Source organism: Antennarius striatus, chromosome 1 (assembly GCF_040054535.1).
Source record: "Antennarius striatus isolate MH-2024 chromosome 1, ASM4005453v1, whole genome shotgun sequence".
Classification (NCBI taxonomy): domain Eukaryota; kingdom Metazoa; phylum Chordata; class Actinopteri; order Lophiiformes; family Antennariidae; genus Antennarius; species Antennarius striatus.
Window position 1 is genome coordinate 11,272,246 of NC_090776.1, and position 14,982 is coordinate 11,287,227.

General features: G+C 41.1%; 1 protein-coding gene across 4 annotated transcripts; it reads left to right on the forward strand.

Moving 5' to 3' along the window:
* The first annotated feature begins 49 nt into the window (after positions 1 to 49).
* Positions 50 to 14,169, forward strand: bbs4 (Bardet-Biedl syndrome 4). Of its 4 annotated transcripts, none has more exons than XM_068315220.1 (16): positions 50 to 201; positions 1,072 to 1,114; positions 4,112 to 4,191; positions 4,410 to 4,473; positions 4,674 to 4,785; positions 5,015 to 5,087; positions 5,528 to 5,581; positions 5,664 to 5,791; positions 6,419 to 6,473; positions 6,587 to 6,655; positions 6,828 to 6,980; positions 9,917 to 10,088; positions 10,314 to 10,383; positions 10,471 to 10,615; positions 10,722 to 10,926; positions 13,336 to 14,169. In XM_068315220.1, the coding sequence occupies exons 1-16, from the start codon at positions 175 to 177 to the stop codon at positions 13,482 to 13,484; spliced, it is 1,599 nt and encodes a 532-aa protein (XP_068171321.1). In that variant the 5' UTR covers positions 50 to 174; the 3' UTR covers positions 13,485 to 14,169. The 4 variants fall into 4 exon arrangements, with proteins under 4 accessions (XP_068171321.1, XP_068171338.1, XP_068171347.1 ...); XM_068315237.1 differs by having other exon boundaries at positions 170 to 201; positions 4,112 to 4,186; XM_068315246.1 differs by lacking the exon at positions 50 to 201 and adding an exon at positions 224 to 542 and having other exon boundaries at positions 4,112 to 4,186.
* The last annotated feature ends 813 nt before the right edge of the window (positions 14,170 to 14,982 follow it).

The window sequence follows — 14,982 nt, forward strand, 5'->3', positions numbered from 1 at the left end:
TTCGTGTATTACACAAATCTGATAAAGCAACAGTGATTCCTCCGGCCTAGTGAGCAGTAGGGACAGATACTACACAGTATATGAAAGTTTGAGACGCTCGCGCGTCCAACCATCCGCGCCTCGCGCCGCACTGCTGTATCCATAGCAACCGCTTCACGTGTTGATCATCCCAAGATGGCGGACGAAGAGACAACCTCCACGGTGAGTGCAATGCTAAAGCTAGTTTTCGTTTCCAGAGCAAGCACCCGCGTCACGCTGGATGGAGCGACTGTGTAGCGCTGGACAACCCGAGTGAACGTGACGGTAGTTCGGAGGAAAGGAGCCGGATGAGGCCGGTTGGTTTAGAATGTTAGCTTCCCGGGTAGCCCCCTCTAAGTCAGCGCTAAGTTGATTAACCTAGCTACAGCCACTGCGCCTTTAATCCGACGCATTTTCCAACGCTAACAAGTAGCTACTGGGGTACTAAGGGCAGTAACACGACTGCAGCTGTCGTCACGGTGTAAATATGCGCCGCAGACCCGCTTCAGAGGTGATGGACAGCGGTGAGGTTGAACGAGCTCCGGCTGGAGCTAAAGCTGCTTTTCCGTCCTCATGCTGCGTTTACGGACCGATGAAATCTAGTTATTATGAACCAATATTCAAAGTCACGCTAAAATACCAGGAAACACACTTCAATCAATCCACGACACAACTAATGCTTTACAACAGCAGTCCTGCGCACCGAGCTACCTCACACCCACCGACACCAACTAGCGGACGCTGCTGGCAGCACTGACCGAAGGAAAGCTGCTCATGGCCGGCTACATCGTCCTGTTAGCTGTGGGGACAACCTGGAAAAGACTGAAGAGATTTTTCATCTGCGATCTGTGGGGAGAGCAGGGTGTTTAGGAATACGTATAAGCATTACATTCACGTGTTAATCTACTTAAAACACTATCTTAATTTATCTCAGGTGAAGGTGAACATTTTGCCCCAGCAGACTCGTCTTTGTTAGTGTTATAATAGTGGCTTTAACGTATGGGTTGCTGTTATTAAATGTTTTTTTGTTTGTTTATTTGTCATATCTTTCAGCTTCCAGTTGCTGCTGAAGCCAAGAAACGTCGAGCACCCAAAGGTACCTGTGGTTGTTTGTTATTGACACAAATAAATAAGTAAATAAACTTAATCCTGTGAGTGTGGAACTAATAATCCTGCAGAGGTCACCCTCAGCCCGCTGTCTACCGTTCCTAGAAGGAGGGGTCTGTGAACGCAGCAGTAGTTCCAGATAATTTTCTGTGGGGCAGGATTTGTGGATCATTCAGGCTGTTTTATTATTACAATGATTGTACAGTAGTATTTACCATTTAATGCCGTAGGCTCTGGATTCAGTTTTTTTATATGTTTTTTTATTTATATAGCGCTTTTAATCATGACAGCAGACATTTCAAAGCGCTTTAACAGACAGAGAAACCCAACTGAACCCTCCAGAGCAAGCATAAGCGACAGTGGCGGGGAAAAACTCCCTCGATGAGGAAGATACTCCGGGCAGGACCCAGACTCTTTTGGGCGGCCATCCGCCTCGACCGGTTGGGTGGAAAAGAAATCAAAGGAAGACAAGAACAGCATCAGAGAGAGAGACAGAGAGAGAGTGACAGATAGGCCAGATAGAGACAGTATCAATATGGTTAAGGTTGCTAAAGTCAAGGCACAATTACAGCTGCGTGGATGACTGTATGGCGGCACGGAGGAAGAAAGGAAGCAGGACCCCAGCCGATGGATAGTTGAGGGATAGAATCAGTGCTGCTGAAAAGCAAATCCTGAGAGCAGTTAATTGTATTATCTGTTGTCCGAATGCATGTTATTATATTCCCATGCATTGGACTTGACATGCAAAAGTTTAATATGCTAATTTGAATTAGAGTCAACAAAACAAGTGAACACCATGAAGCATCAACTTAATGTAATAAAGTAACGAGAGACTAAATACTATAATGCATTTGGACAATGTAATGCCAACCTGGTTACTGTATATTCATTTGGTATAGCCATGTAATAGACAACAGTATCACATGCAAATAAATATATGTTTATATGATTATTTAAAGCTTAAAGAATACAGTATAAGATATGAAGTACAGTACTGTACATTCATGTCCAGTGACCGCTTAGAAAATAGTTTAAAAAAATAGAATCCTTGAAAACTCATCTACGATGCTTGATTCCTTCTTTTACAGCAAATGATGACTTCATCATGCTTTATATAAACAAATAATGAATAAGATCAGAAGTTTGTGACAGTACGAGAAGAATATTACCTATGTATTCACTGTCTGAAGTTGAGAAGTGGAGCTGATTATATGATTGTTGTTATTTCACTTCAGTTGTCTCTCTATAAACCAGTGAATTCATACTTCTGTAATTATCATCATTAAATGTAATTAGGATTATTATGGTCTTCAATGATAGTTTGTGCATTGCAGTTATTATATTGGATGCGTTAGTAAAATTAGCCCACCCACATTAAAATGTAAAAAAAAAATCAGTTTTATTATTAAAGAACCTGAAGCCACCATGTGCCTTCAGGTTCTTTCACCGTTCCATTATAGAATGTTTCAGTCCTGCAGAAGGAAGCTTCAGTTTCTTGATAGAAATACAGGAGTGCAACATATTTTGTCATTTTTCAAGAAATCGATGCTCATTCTTCCCAAACCGCCGTTACAAATAAGTGTTGTTAGATGAATGTGAAAGAAAAAAAAAACTTGGGTTTTTATATTTATCTCTGGTAAAACTGCACAAATTAATTACTAGAATAATTTCATTGTATTTTCCATTATGTTCTCCCCATGTGTCTTTTGATTCCACCATGCGTCTCCTCTGCTCTTATTCCCTCTTACCAGATGGGTGAGAACACGGAAAGCAAATTGATTATAAAATTATCCAGATCACACATAATTGATACAATTCCGTCATTTTTGTGCTGAAATTTTGACAGAACTATACTTGGAGACCTCCTGCTGTGTTGTTCCTCATCGTTCCTTTCTCCTATTCCGTCATACAGCAGCTGTCGTATGTCAGACATGTTTCCCATCCTTCCTCACGGAACACAGCCTGTGATGTGAATGTGGAGGCTGGAGCACCACAGGAAACCAGCTGAAAGCTAGAGACAAGAACATTATTGCTATCTCAGCAGGAGGAAAGCGGATTAGGGTGCTACAAATAGGGGCATTCCGAATCTTGACAGAACAAATGTATGAAGCCCGTGCGGATTCACGCGCAGCGATGAAGAGGATGTCTCTGAAGAGGATCCAGTTTTAGTGGCAAACACAGAGAGCACCACTGAATCGTTGACAGATAGGAACAGAGGGGAGCTGTCGTGTCATTCATCCTGTATTTTAAACTGAAAGTTCAACAGTGATATCCCCCGTGTCAACGGCAGTGCTTCTATTTTTAGCCTCGGTTGAAGGTAAAAGGCGCGTGATGACAGGATTACTAGAATCAAACTCGCTCGAATTGAAATAGCATTTGCTTCTCATGGAATGAAACGCTAAAGTCCTCTGGGTGGAAGCCTTGGAGCACTTAGGTTGACTTCTTCAGGTTACCTAACCCGTTCTGATGTGGAGGCTTTATATCACACTCAGAGCTCCAGCCTCCGTCTCTCATTGTGTCTCTGTTCTGTCACAAGCGCCTGTCTTGCAAATGACATTGTTTCCCTGGCAACGGGAAGGATATCTCAACATTTCAACACATCCAATAAGTAGCAGGAGAAGTCATGAAACCCTTGCTTTTAGAGTGACAAGCAAGTTTATGATTGAGGTGCATCAAAGTAAAAGATCGTCTCATGTCTGCTGAGACGAGGGTTATTTATTCAGATGGCAAATTACCGGAAAGGTGATTAAAAATGATCCGACTAGACCCTCCTTCTTACCGTGTGCCAGATGAAGTGTTTTAAGTCTAGTCTGTAGGTTTAGGTAGGCGTGTTACATGTGTGTTAACTCTGATCAGACACGTACTTTAGACTGACTAGATGTTTATGACTCCACTGTTTTAAGAGGCAGCATGTGAACAGTCGAGATCTTAAAGAAGCCCAGATCTTGTACGCTGTAGTCTCATTTCATGGTGTTCTGCCTTCCAGCTCCAGAGCTTCCCATTGTGGAGAGGAGAAACTGGCTGATCCACCAGCACTATGTCCGTAAAGACTACGATCTGTGTAAGGTAAAGCACCTCCACTCCTACGCCATCCCTGTTTCAGTCCATCGTCGACCCGCGTCGGAGTTCAGTGATGGTCTAATTGACATTTTGGGAAATTCAAGCAGTTATCTGTTTAGACCATTATAACTGCAAACTGGTTTTTTTTCAGCAATGGTGATCATTTGTTTTAACAATATTCATGATCATACATGTAGAAATAACACCCTGCTTATTCTTTGCAGGAAATCATCAAAGAACAACTGCAGGAGACTAATGGAGTGTGTGAATATGCTATTTATGTTCAAGGTAAGCTGTAGTTTTATCCAATGTACATTATTATGGTAATTAATATTCAAGTTAATGGTATGACAGTTGAATTTTTAGCTCCTCTAAGCATTATTTAGTTTCTCAAAATGTGCTCTTTGGACCTCGTGCTGTGCCTTTCATTATTTTTACTTCATGGAAATGAGGATCCTTTCCTTTTGTGTTCTACTTTGTTGCCACAGCACTAATCTTGCGTCTTGAGGGTAAGATCCAGCAGTCCCTGGAGCTGTTTCAGAGCTGCGCCATCCTTAATCCCAGCAGCACTGACAATCTGAAGCAAGTGGCCAGATCTCTGTGAGTCCACTGTCAGCCCTTCGCTATCTCGCAACAAGAGGAAAACAGAAGTACACATTCAAACTGTTGGCTAGTGAAGCGCACATATTTTTAATATTGTAAAGAAAAATTAATCCACCTTAGTGTCTATTGTTAAGCTCACAGGATTGTAAGAATATCTATTCACCACTCAGTTATTATGATTGGTCTTATTTCTCATATGGATTATTTCTGTTTATTCTTCCATTAGATTTCTCTTGGGGAAGCACAAAGCAGCTATTGAATACTACAATGAGGCTTCGAGGCTGAACGAGAAAGACTGGGTAAAAGAAAAGAAACACTCTGGCTCCCAGTTCCTTTTTGTCTTCATGTTATTATGGCAAAGACAAGCTGGCATCTCTGTGTCTGAACACACAGTGTGAAGTTCTCCAAACATTCTCCCTACATTTAGGGAAACACCCAAACTGAACTGGTTTCTCTCACGCATGCTTCATTTTTTCAAGGTGGTTTGACACTGAAGTGAACCAGGACTGTTTCACTCTGAAGCACAGCTAGGCCAGACCATTAATCACTCGCGCTAGCATGCTTCAGACTTTAAACTGTCCTCTCCCATTGTGCTGTTAGTTATACTGTTGAACCTGTGTTCTTAAAAAAGGTTTATATTTTGATTATTCATATACTGTATAGCTCAAACTTTATACTGCCTCTTTCAGTTAAACATGCATCAGTTCCTCATGTATAATCAGACATTTTCTCGCCTCAGGAGATCAGCCATAATCTGGGGTTGTGCTATTTCTTCATTAAAGACTTCAAAAATGTGAGTATGATGATTTTAAAAACACAGCACAAGCTGTACTTTTTTCTTCAGCATCCTGACTATTCTGATCTTGTCTCTGCAGGCTGAAGAGCATCTGAACATGGCGCTCCAGATAAATAAACATGACAAGACATTCATGATGCTTGGGAAGGTTCATCTGCTGGCTGGAGACACTGACAAGGCTGTGGATGTGTACAAGAGGGCAGTAGAGTAAGTACAGTTCATGTGAGGATGTTTGTTGAGTCCTTTAAAGAGGTATCTGTGAAATTAAATATGAGTTACTGTTATTTGCCAGAATAGGTCCACAGGTATTTTAGCTGTATTTAATGCTTTATCTGATGATGTTCTGCCTTAGCAGCTCTTTCCAAAACGTGTTCCCCCCTCAGTGTGACACAAATCTCCAGCTTTGCCACATTTTAACCCGAGGCCTTTCTCAGTTCAACGAACGCCTTCTCCATTTAAACGTTAGTTCACAGAGTAAATAAGGAAATGACATCAGTGTCTGTAATAAAGCCCTCAGTGGCAACCTGCTGCTGGGGTTGAATGAATTAATCAAATGCTGCAAAACTAGTTCTCTTCTAATGAGCCCCCCCGCTGTGGATCTTACTTTAATGCAGATCTAACTCCTCTGCCTTTTTTTTTCCCTTTGAGCTACATTGTACCCCACAGCTTATAATTAGTAGTCTAAAATTATGCTTAGTCAAACTGTGATTGAATAATCAGCAGATTCCTTGAATATCAACTATGTTTGCTTAAGAAGAAGTGCAGGCATTAAATGTAATTACAGACATAGTTTAAGTGACATTTTTCATTCTACTTGTCTTGCTCCCTCTTCAGATTTTCTCCAGAGAACACAGAACTCTTGACGACCCTCGGCCTTCTGTTTTTACAGGTAGGTACATTTCTCTCTCAACACTTTTGGGGTATGAGTACTCCACTTTTATTATAAATGACAAAACCGCTGAATATTGTAAATTTCATCATTTTTTAATTGTTTTTTGCCAGCTCGGGAAATACCAAAAAGCTTTTGAGCACCTTGGCAATGCCCTCACCTTTGACCCCAACAATTACAAGGTGTGTATAAGTACTACTCCGCCTCAGGACAGTGAATTGAACTGCTTTTAAATTGGTTCATTCAAAACAAAATGTCATCCTCTTGTCAGATGGCACGAACCACTTTTCACCCTGAATGGCTTCAAAGGCTGCCTCTTCCTCCAATGTCTCCAGTCATTGTCTTTACTTCCAGGCCATCCTGGCTGCAGGCAGCATGATGCAGGCCCACGGAGACTTTGATGTGGCCATGAACAAATATCGAGTGGCAGCGTGTGCGGTACCAGAGAGCCCCCCGCTCTGGAACAACATTGGGATGTGCTTTTTTGGAAAAAAGAAATATGTAGCAGTGAGTAAAATGATTCATTTGTCAATTTAGGACCAGTACTCAACTAATCTGTTTTCAGTTAGTGAGATACAGTGGTGCCGTACAGTTCTTATGGAGATTTATCACTTAATGTGACGGTGTTCAATGATTCATTGGGTGAATAAATAGTTTCTGTTTTCTTTCAGTTCTGCTCGTGTAAACACGTGGGGATGTGTTAGTGTTTTCTCCAGGCCTAAAACATAAACTGCCCAGAGTGAAACCTGTATTGTTTTTCAGTAGGGTTGACATAATATGGGTTGTAACGATTATGATTATGATTCTGGTTCTGGTTCTGCTCATCAGTTTAGATTCTTAACCATTCTTGACCACAAGTTTATTTCACAGAAGAAAGATGCATTCAAAGCACCTTTAGACAAGCCAGTCAGTACAAAAAGTGTCATTCATTGTGAAGAACTCAAGACAACAGTAAAGTAAAATATCTTCTAGGGATCTGCATGATACTACTACCCCTAGCAAAAAGTATGGAATCACCAGTCACTCAGTGCCTGTATAATGTAAAATAAACTCAGATAAAGAGCATGAAAAAATAATGAAGTTTTTCAAAAGTGCAACTCCTTGGCATTCCAGAACACTAAAAGAAATGAAGAAAAGCATTGTGGTGGTCAGTAAATGTTATTTTTATAGAGCAAGTGCAGGGAAATAAATTTGGAATCACTCAATTCTGAGGACAAAAATATGGAATCATTATCCCAAAAATTTTTTTCAATTGAAGGGATAAGAAAGCTGTTCAAAATGTAAATGTAAACCACAGCAATCTCCCAAGTGTCTTTGCCTGACATGCAGCCCCATATCATCAAGGACTGTGGGAATTTTGATGTTTTCTTTAGGCAGTCCTCTTTGTAAATCTCACTGGAACGGCACCAAACAAAAGTTCCAGCATCATCACCTTGTCCAATGCAGACTGGTGACTCATGACTGAAGATAACCTTCATCCAGTCATCCACAGTCCGTGATTGCCTCTCCTTAGCCCATTGCAGTCTTGTTCTTTTCTGTTTAAGCGTCAATGATGGTTTCCTTTTAGCTTTCCTGTATGAAAATCCCATTTCCTTTAGGCAATTTTGCACAGTTCTGTCACATACATTGACTCCAGCTTCCTCCCATTTCTTCTTCATTTGTCTTGTTGTACATTTTCTGTTTTCAAGACATATGGCCTTTAGTTGTTTGTCTTGATGCTTAGACTTTAACAATCTTCCCATGCTGTTTGTACTTAGTCCAGATCTTCGATACAGCTGACTGTGAACAGCCCACATCTTTGGCAAGCATACGTGTAGTTACCTTCTTCAAGAAGTTTGATAATCCTGTCTTTGGTCTCAGGAGACATCCCTCTTGTTGGAGCCATGATTCTTGCCAATCCACTTGGTTCAGCAGCCCTCCAAGGCGTGATGACTGCACTGTTTTTAACTGCTGACTAACAAGCAGATCTAATCTGAGGCAGGTGCCCAATTAAGGAAAGGAAATTGACTGGGTGTGTCCTTATTTTCTACTCAAAATGGAGTGATTCCAATTTTTTTTCTTCAGAATTGAGTGATTCCATCTTTATTTCCCTGCACTTTCTCTATAAAAGTAACATTTACTGACCACCACAATGTTTTTATTCATTTCTTTTAGTGTTTCTCAATGCCAAGTAGTTGCACTTTTGAAAACTTCATTATTTTTTCATGCTTTTTATCTGAGTTTATTCTACATAATAAAATGTTTGAGTGAGTGCTCGTCCAAGACTGGTGATTCCATACTTTTTGCTAGGGGTAGCAGAACAGTGGTTCTTAACCTTGTTGGAGGTACCGAACCCTGCCGGTTTCATATGCTCATTCACCAAACCCTTCTTTAGTTAAAAAAATTTTTTTTCAAATTTAATACATAAGTATATGGTTTACTGGTGTATTTAATGAATTGTGCATTAATGTCACCTTTTTCAAAGAACAAAACCAAGACAGTGCATGAACTCACATGAAATGACCTACCTGCAAATCAGTGTGACTTCTGCTGTTGTTATTGAGAGACCAGTTCAGATATGCGTGGCTTCACCTTGGCAAGTGCTGCTCTGACGTTATTTTCACAGCAAAGTCTGTTTCTTTTGTTTTTCATGCAGTTTAAGGAAGTGTTCCTTTATTTTTGCCAGTGCAAGACTCGAGTTGCTCAACTTGACATTGCAAATCATGCTGACTCCCATTACGTTCCGTTATACAGTACATGTAGATTCACGTTGCACATATTCGCCCGACCACTTTGTTCTTTTGCTCAACATAGTTACTATGAATTAAAGTATGAAGAAAGCAATCAGATGATGTGCCATCATGACAGGCATAAATCGACTACTGAGTGCCCAAAATCCCATGTAGCACAGGTAGGCTAATTGATGTAGCGTGATCACCTGCAGCCAATGATGGCTAAGGGGGGCGTGTCATCACGAATTGACACGATGTGTCAAACGTACACAGTGATTCGTGTGTGTTCGGCAAAAACACCCGACACATCGTGTCGGGTGTTTTGCCTTGACCTCCGTCTCCGCCGAACTCCTGAGACCGACTCACTCCGAGGGTTCGATGGAACCCAGGTTAAAAACCGTTGTACTAGAACCTGCAAATGTAATGCTATCAAGATATTTCACAATTTGAATTTGACATTCTTTGTACAGTTTTGTTTGCTGTTTTGTTGTTGACAATAAGGTAAACCATCACCTTCTGAAATTACATGAAAACACGTTGCATCACTCAGAAGTTTCACTTGAGTAAGTTCAGAAGTAAAACTCCATTTGGTTTATATATTCCTGAGGTTAAACATGTATCACGTGCAGAATATGATGTTTCTTCAGTTCGTAGGAGATAATATATTATTTAAAAATCATAGCCATCTACTCAGTGGTTGGCTTCTCTCTCCTGAATTAATTTCACCCACAGGCGATCAGCTGTCTGAAGCGTGCCCACTACCTCTCTCCCTTTGACTGGAAGGTGTTGTACAACCTGGGTCTGGTCCACCTGACGATGCAGCAGTACGCCTCAGCCTTCCACTTCCTCAATGCAGCCATCAATCTGAACCCACGTCTGGGGGAACTCTACATGCTGCTGGCAGGTGCTGAAACAGAAACAGTTCATGTCTTTAATAAAAAAATTGGTGATTTGTGATTTTAAAAAAAGCAGTTTGCGAGGATTACATACTATGGCTTTTATATCATACATACTACATGTGCTATATGTGAATGAATTTTTATTACTTGCACTCATAACCTCTACATCTGACAACATTACCATTGCCAGTTTAAACCTGATATAGCCTTTGTTTATTAACTCATAACAGTGGCTCTGACCAACCTGGAGGACATAGAGAACGCCACACGAGCATATGAACAGGCTGTGACGATAGATGCGTGAGTCTGTCACACTTTCTTCCTTAAGTGTAGACTGTTAGAACTCGATTTAATTATTTAATCATGAAGTATTTTCTTTTCCTCTAGAACCAACCCACTGGTCAATCTGAACTTTGCCATCTTCCTCTACAATCATGGTGAAAAGAAAGGAGCTCTTGATCAGTATCAAGAGATGGAGAGGAAAGTCAATGTCCTTCGAGACAGCAGCAGCAACTTTGAATTTGATCCTGAGGTACTTTCTGTTCTGTTCTGATCCTTTTCATATCAGTGTTTTAGAGTTAGCTATTGAAGCAATTGCTTACAAAGGTTTTAAGACTTTGCCAACTTGTGACTACCAGCTAATGGACATGGCTCAGAAGTTGGGAGCTGCCCTGCAGGTGACGGACACTCTGGTATGGACTAAACCAGGCAAGGACTCCAAATCAAAACCAAACTCTGCAGCGGCCGCCACAACACCTGGAGCCCCTCTGGGAACGAACAAAGTTCTGGGCCAAGCTATGTCTTCTGCAGCGAGCTACAACAAGAATATACAGCAAACCACAGGTACGAGCCGCCTGCATGAGGTGTAGAAGGTGTTAATGAACATTTTTCAGCGTGGAGGTGCTTATAGTTTACCATTTGACATTGACACAAGACAGTTCAGTAGGAAAGCTTGAAGTCACAAATTACTTTTAATCATAAAGTTAAAGCTTTACTCTGGCAATGCTGGTGATGACAAATTTCTCATCCCCTACCCATTGAACCAGAGCAGTTTTTCATTTCAAATGTGAATGCTCACAGCCTCATGTCTGAACTACTGTTGCAGATTGAAAAAAATGTGGGCTAAGGCCAAATGGAATATTTGAAATAAGACGCTAACCCTTAGCCTGTATAAATTCTTGACAACAATGTAATGACAGTGGGGTGGAAAAAGTAACACATAGGTAAGCTAATAAATTGGAGGGTGCTCTGAAATGATTGTTGCAGCTTACAGCGCTCAAAAGAAAGTGGACAAGTGCACTTTTCTGTACAAGAGCCTGTGGGCTGTGTTTTCCTCCACTCTTCTTAGGCTGCGTTCTTGTTCAGTGACAAACATTCTACATATTTATACAGATCTGTCTGCTTTCCAGCACTCAGCAACCAGCAAGCATTTAACAACCGACTTGTGTGTGTAAAATTATAGCCTGTAAATATTTTCAACAGATAGTATGTGCTTTGCAGGAGAGATGTGGCCATTGAACTTGCTAATATGTGTTTCTGCTGAGGGTCTCTCAATCAATTAATTTTGTTGAAGGTCATTATTTTCTATGACAGGCTGGAATCTACTGTATCTGAGTGCTGATTATTATTAAATTTCAGATATAGAGTTATGGAAAGCAACTTGCGCCTCAAAGTTGGTTTTGGTTTGTAAAGAATTCATCAGAATGAAATTCATGCTTGAGAGCCATTGGCTCAAAATTCAAGTTTAGAAGTTGGGACTCCTGGACGCCAATAGTGTTATAGTATGAGCATGCACCCCATCCAGAGGCCCAGGCCTCTACACAGTGGCTGTGGGTTTAAATCCCTCTCGCAGCCCATTGCCACAAGTCAACCCTGCACTCAATCCCTCAGCTGTCAGAAAGAAGCAGTCAGGAAGACAATCTTGGAAGAGTTGAGTAATCATTTATTGTAGCATTAACTTTCTGCTGAGCTAGCTTTCTGTAGTATCCACTATTCTGATGTTTTTTGAAGGAAGGTTCTAGTAAAGGGGGCGACAGTGGCTCACTGGTAAAGCGAGCGGTAGAGCGGGTCGTCCTATGATTTCAAGATCGGCGGTTCGATTCCCACTCCCGCCCAAAAAAATACCTGGAGGTGAGCTGACAGTGGGAGGTGTCAGCTTACCTCTGGAGCACTGCCGAGGCGCCCTTGAGCAAGGTGCCGTCCCCTTTACAAATTGGTCATTTAAGGCGCACCAAGAAGGAGCTGCCTGCCACTCTACCTCCCCTGTATGCCTACAGGCCCCCTTGTGTGTGTGTGTGTGTGATACAGGGACCTGTACTCACAAATATATATGTATGCATGCGTTTGAATCAGTAGCTAGAGGGTGCGTTCTTAATTTCCCTTCGGGGATCAAACCAGTATATTAAAATAAAAAAAAATAAAAAAAAATTAAAATGCTAGTATAATGACTTCACACATTGAATCTGAGCATGTCCTTTTTTTTTTTCTTTTTTTTTTTGTATTTTATATACTGATCTGATCTCCAAAGGGAAATTAAAAGCATGTTCTAGTTAGGAAATACTTCAATTGCATGCATACATGTTAGTTTGTACAGGGCCCTGTAGCACACGCACACACAGGGGGGCCTGTAGGCATGCAGGGGGAGGTAGAGTGGCGGGCAGCCCCTTTGTGTAGTGCCACAAATTAGCAATTTGTAAAGGGGAACGGCGCTGTGCTCAAGGGCACCTTGGCAGTGCTCCAGAATTGAGTTTATACCTCCCACTCCTGGGAGGAGTGGGAGGGCTCATACTCCTGGTGTTTTTTTGGCCGGCAGTGGGAATCGAACCGCCGATCTTTAGCACATTGGACGACCTGCTCTACTGCCGGCTCTACCACTGAGCCACTGCCGCCCACCAGCTGTAAAGCTAAACAAATGTTAAGTCTGATCAGATAGTTCACCATTGACTGCTTGAATGAAAGCTCTGCTTGAACTGGTGTTCTGCGTGGAATCTAATAGGAGTGGATGGGAGCCAAAGCTAATATTCACTACATGAAAGCTGTGTGATTGTATCTTAATTCAGTTCTATACCTCTCTCTATGGCAGCGGTATGTCAGTGTAGGAAGTTGGAACAGCAGAACTGCAAAGTAATAGTGTAAATGAATCCCAGAGAAGGGTTTTATTTTTGTAGATCACTGGAAACTCAGGGACTATTTATGGAGCAACCTGGGGTGAAACAAAATAAAAGCCAACTGTTTTATTTTCATTGTTGTCAGGAGTTTCCAAAAGCCTCTCCATGCCCCTTGAGCCAGAAGGTGACGTGGATAAAGCCCCCAGCCCTCCCACGGATCCCCCATTCTCCCCAGAACCCACAGAGTCAGCCAAAAACAGAATGTCCAAGAGGAAGTCCAAGGTGGAACCATGAAGCATTTTGGTAGCTACAACCTTTGTCATAAAGCTAATGTCATGCTGTGAAGGTACATAATGGTTCTCCAACAACAACCAAGCTATTTGTGGATTTCTAGCTCATCGTAGTGAAACACAAAGCAATGAGTTGTAGACCTCTTGTTTCCGTACACGGCATCAAGTACAATGATTTACCATACACAGAAAAGTGCAATGGAAATTTACTTGCCATTTATTTCCAGATGAGTGAATGTTAGTACATTTGTCAGTTTTGAAACCAAAATTATTGCAAATCTGTATAGTCCAGTCAATGTCGCAGTTTGAGAACTTCTGGTCAGCAAAATTAGGATTTTTATTTGAGGGCATTTCAGTAGTTACATGTGTTAATGTTTGATTTTTTTGAATGAGCTTAGCGATAACATGAAGTGATGAATTTTCCCTGCATCAACGCTTGGTGTCAACTTGGTGTCAATGCTTGATGTCACTAACGTAATGTGTAATCTGAAGGGAATTCTGCGACAATCACTGCTGCTCCCGAGTTTAGAGAGTGACGTTTCTGGATTGTATCAAGGATATTCTGTGTTTGTATTACAGGGGTCTTTTTGAGGGTTCAGTGTACATAGATACCTGCTTTTATAAGTCAATAAATGTCATGTTTATAGAGACTAATGCATTTAATATTAAATAAGAAAGTTTCAATTGAAGTCCATGTCTGATTCACTGTCTGTGTTTGAAACAATAACAGTCACTTCAAAATGAATAGTTCCATTCCTCATTCACATTGCTGATAAAGCTATTAGAGTTTTTCTTAGCTGAGGGCTTACATGGATTTTCTGTTTCAACACAGCTGTGAGATTACATTGTTGTGTGGTTTCTCTTACTGTGAATTTAGGCTTCCATCAAACATGATAAGACCTCTGTTTGTCCCAAAGGTCACATCCAAAGTGTGCAAATTAAAATAAGATACTGCTTTGATCTACCTATGCTTTGATTTACCCATACCTATGAAAGTAGGTCAGGGTAAAATTTTGAATTCAGAGACTGCAACATCCCGCGACTTACCCTGAAAGTAGGTCAGGGTAAAATTTTGAATTCAGGGGTGTCGCGGGATGTTGCAGTCTCTGACTGCCTTGGTGGTAACTCTATCCTGAGATATTTTTGCACATATCTCAGATAGAAAGACAAAACAAAAGGTGTTATATTCAGGGAGGCAAGGGGATGAAAATGAGATCACAACCTTGACCTTGAAAAACTATGTCACGGTCACATTTTCACTTCTATGCCTTTTTAGATACACATCTCTGAAACCTCATGACAAATAGAAAGCACCAGTTCATGGGTCTTTCATTAAATGACCCTGACCTATGAAAGTAGGTCAAGCTCAATTCTGGGGTGTCGCGGGATGTTGCAGTCTCTTGACTGCATTAGGTGGTTGTTGGTTTTGCAACAGTACCTCCTAACATTATAAATAACATCCAATCTATGAAGTGTGAGAGGGGTAAAAAAAAAAATGAATA

Bases quoted from the DNA above. Each gene is read 5' to 3' on its own strand.
- bbs4 (XM_068315220.1), top strand. From the start codon at position 175: ATGGCGGACGAAGAGACAACCTCCACG. The intron at 202-1,071 runs GTGAGTGCAATG...CATATCTTTCAG, and splicing joins ACGAAGAGACAACCTCCACG to CTTCCAGTTGCTGCTGAAGC. The intron at 4,474-4,673 runs GTAAGCTGTAGT...TTGTTGCCACAG, and splicing joins ATATGCTATTTATGTTCAAG to CACTAATCTTGCGTCTTGAG.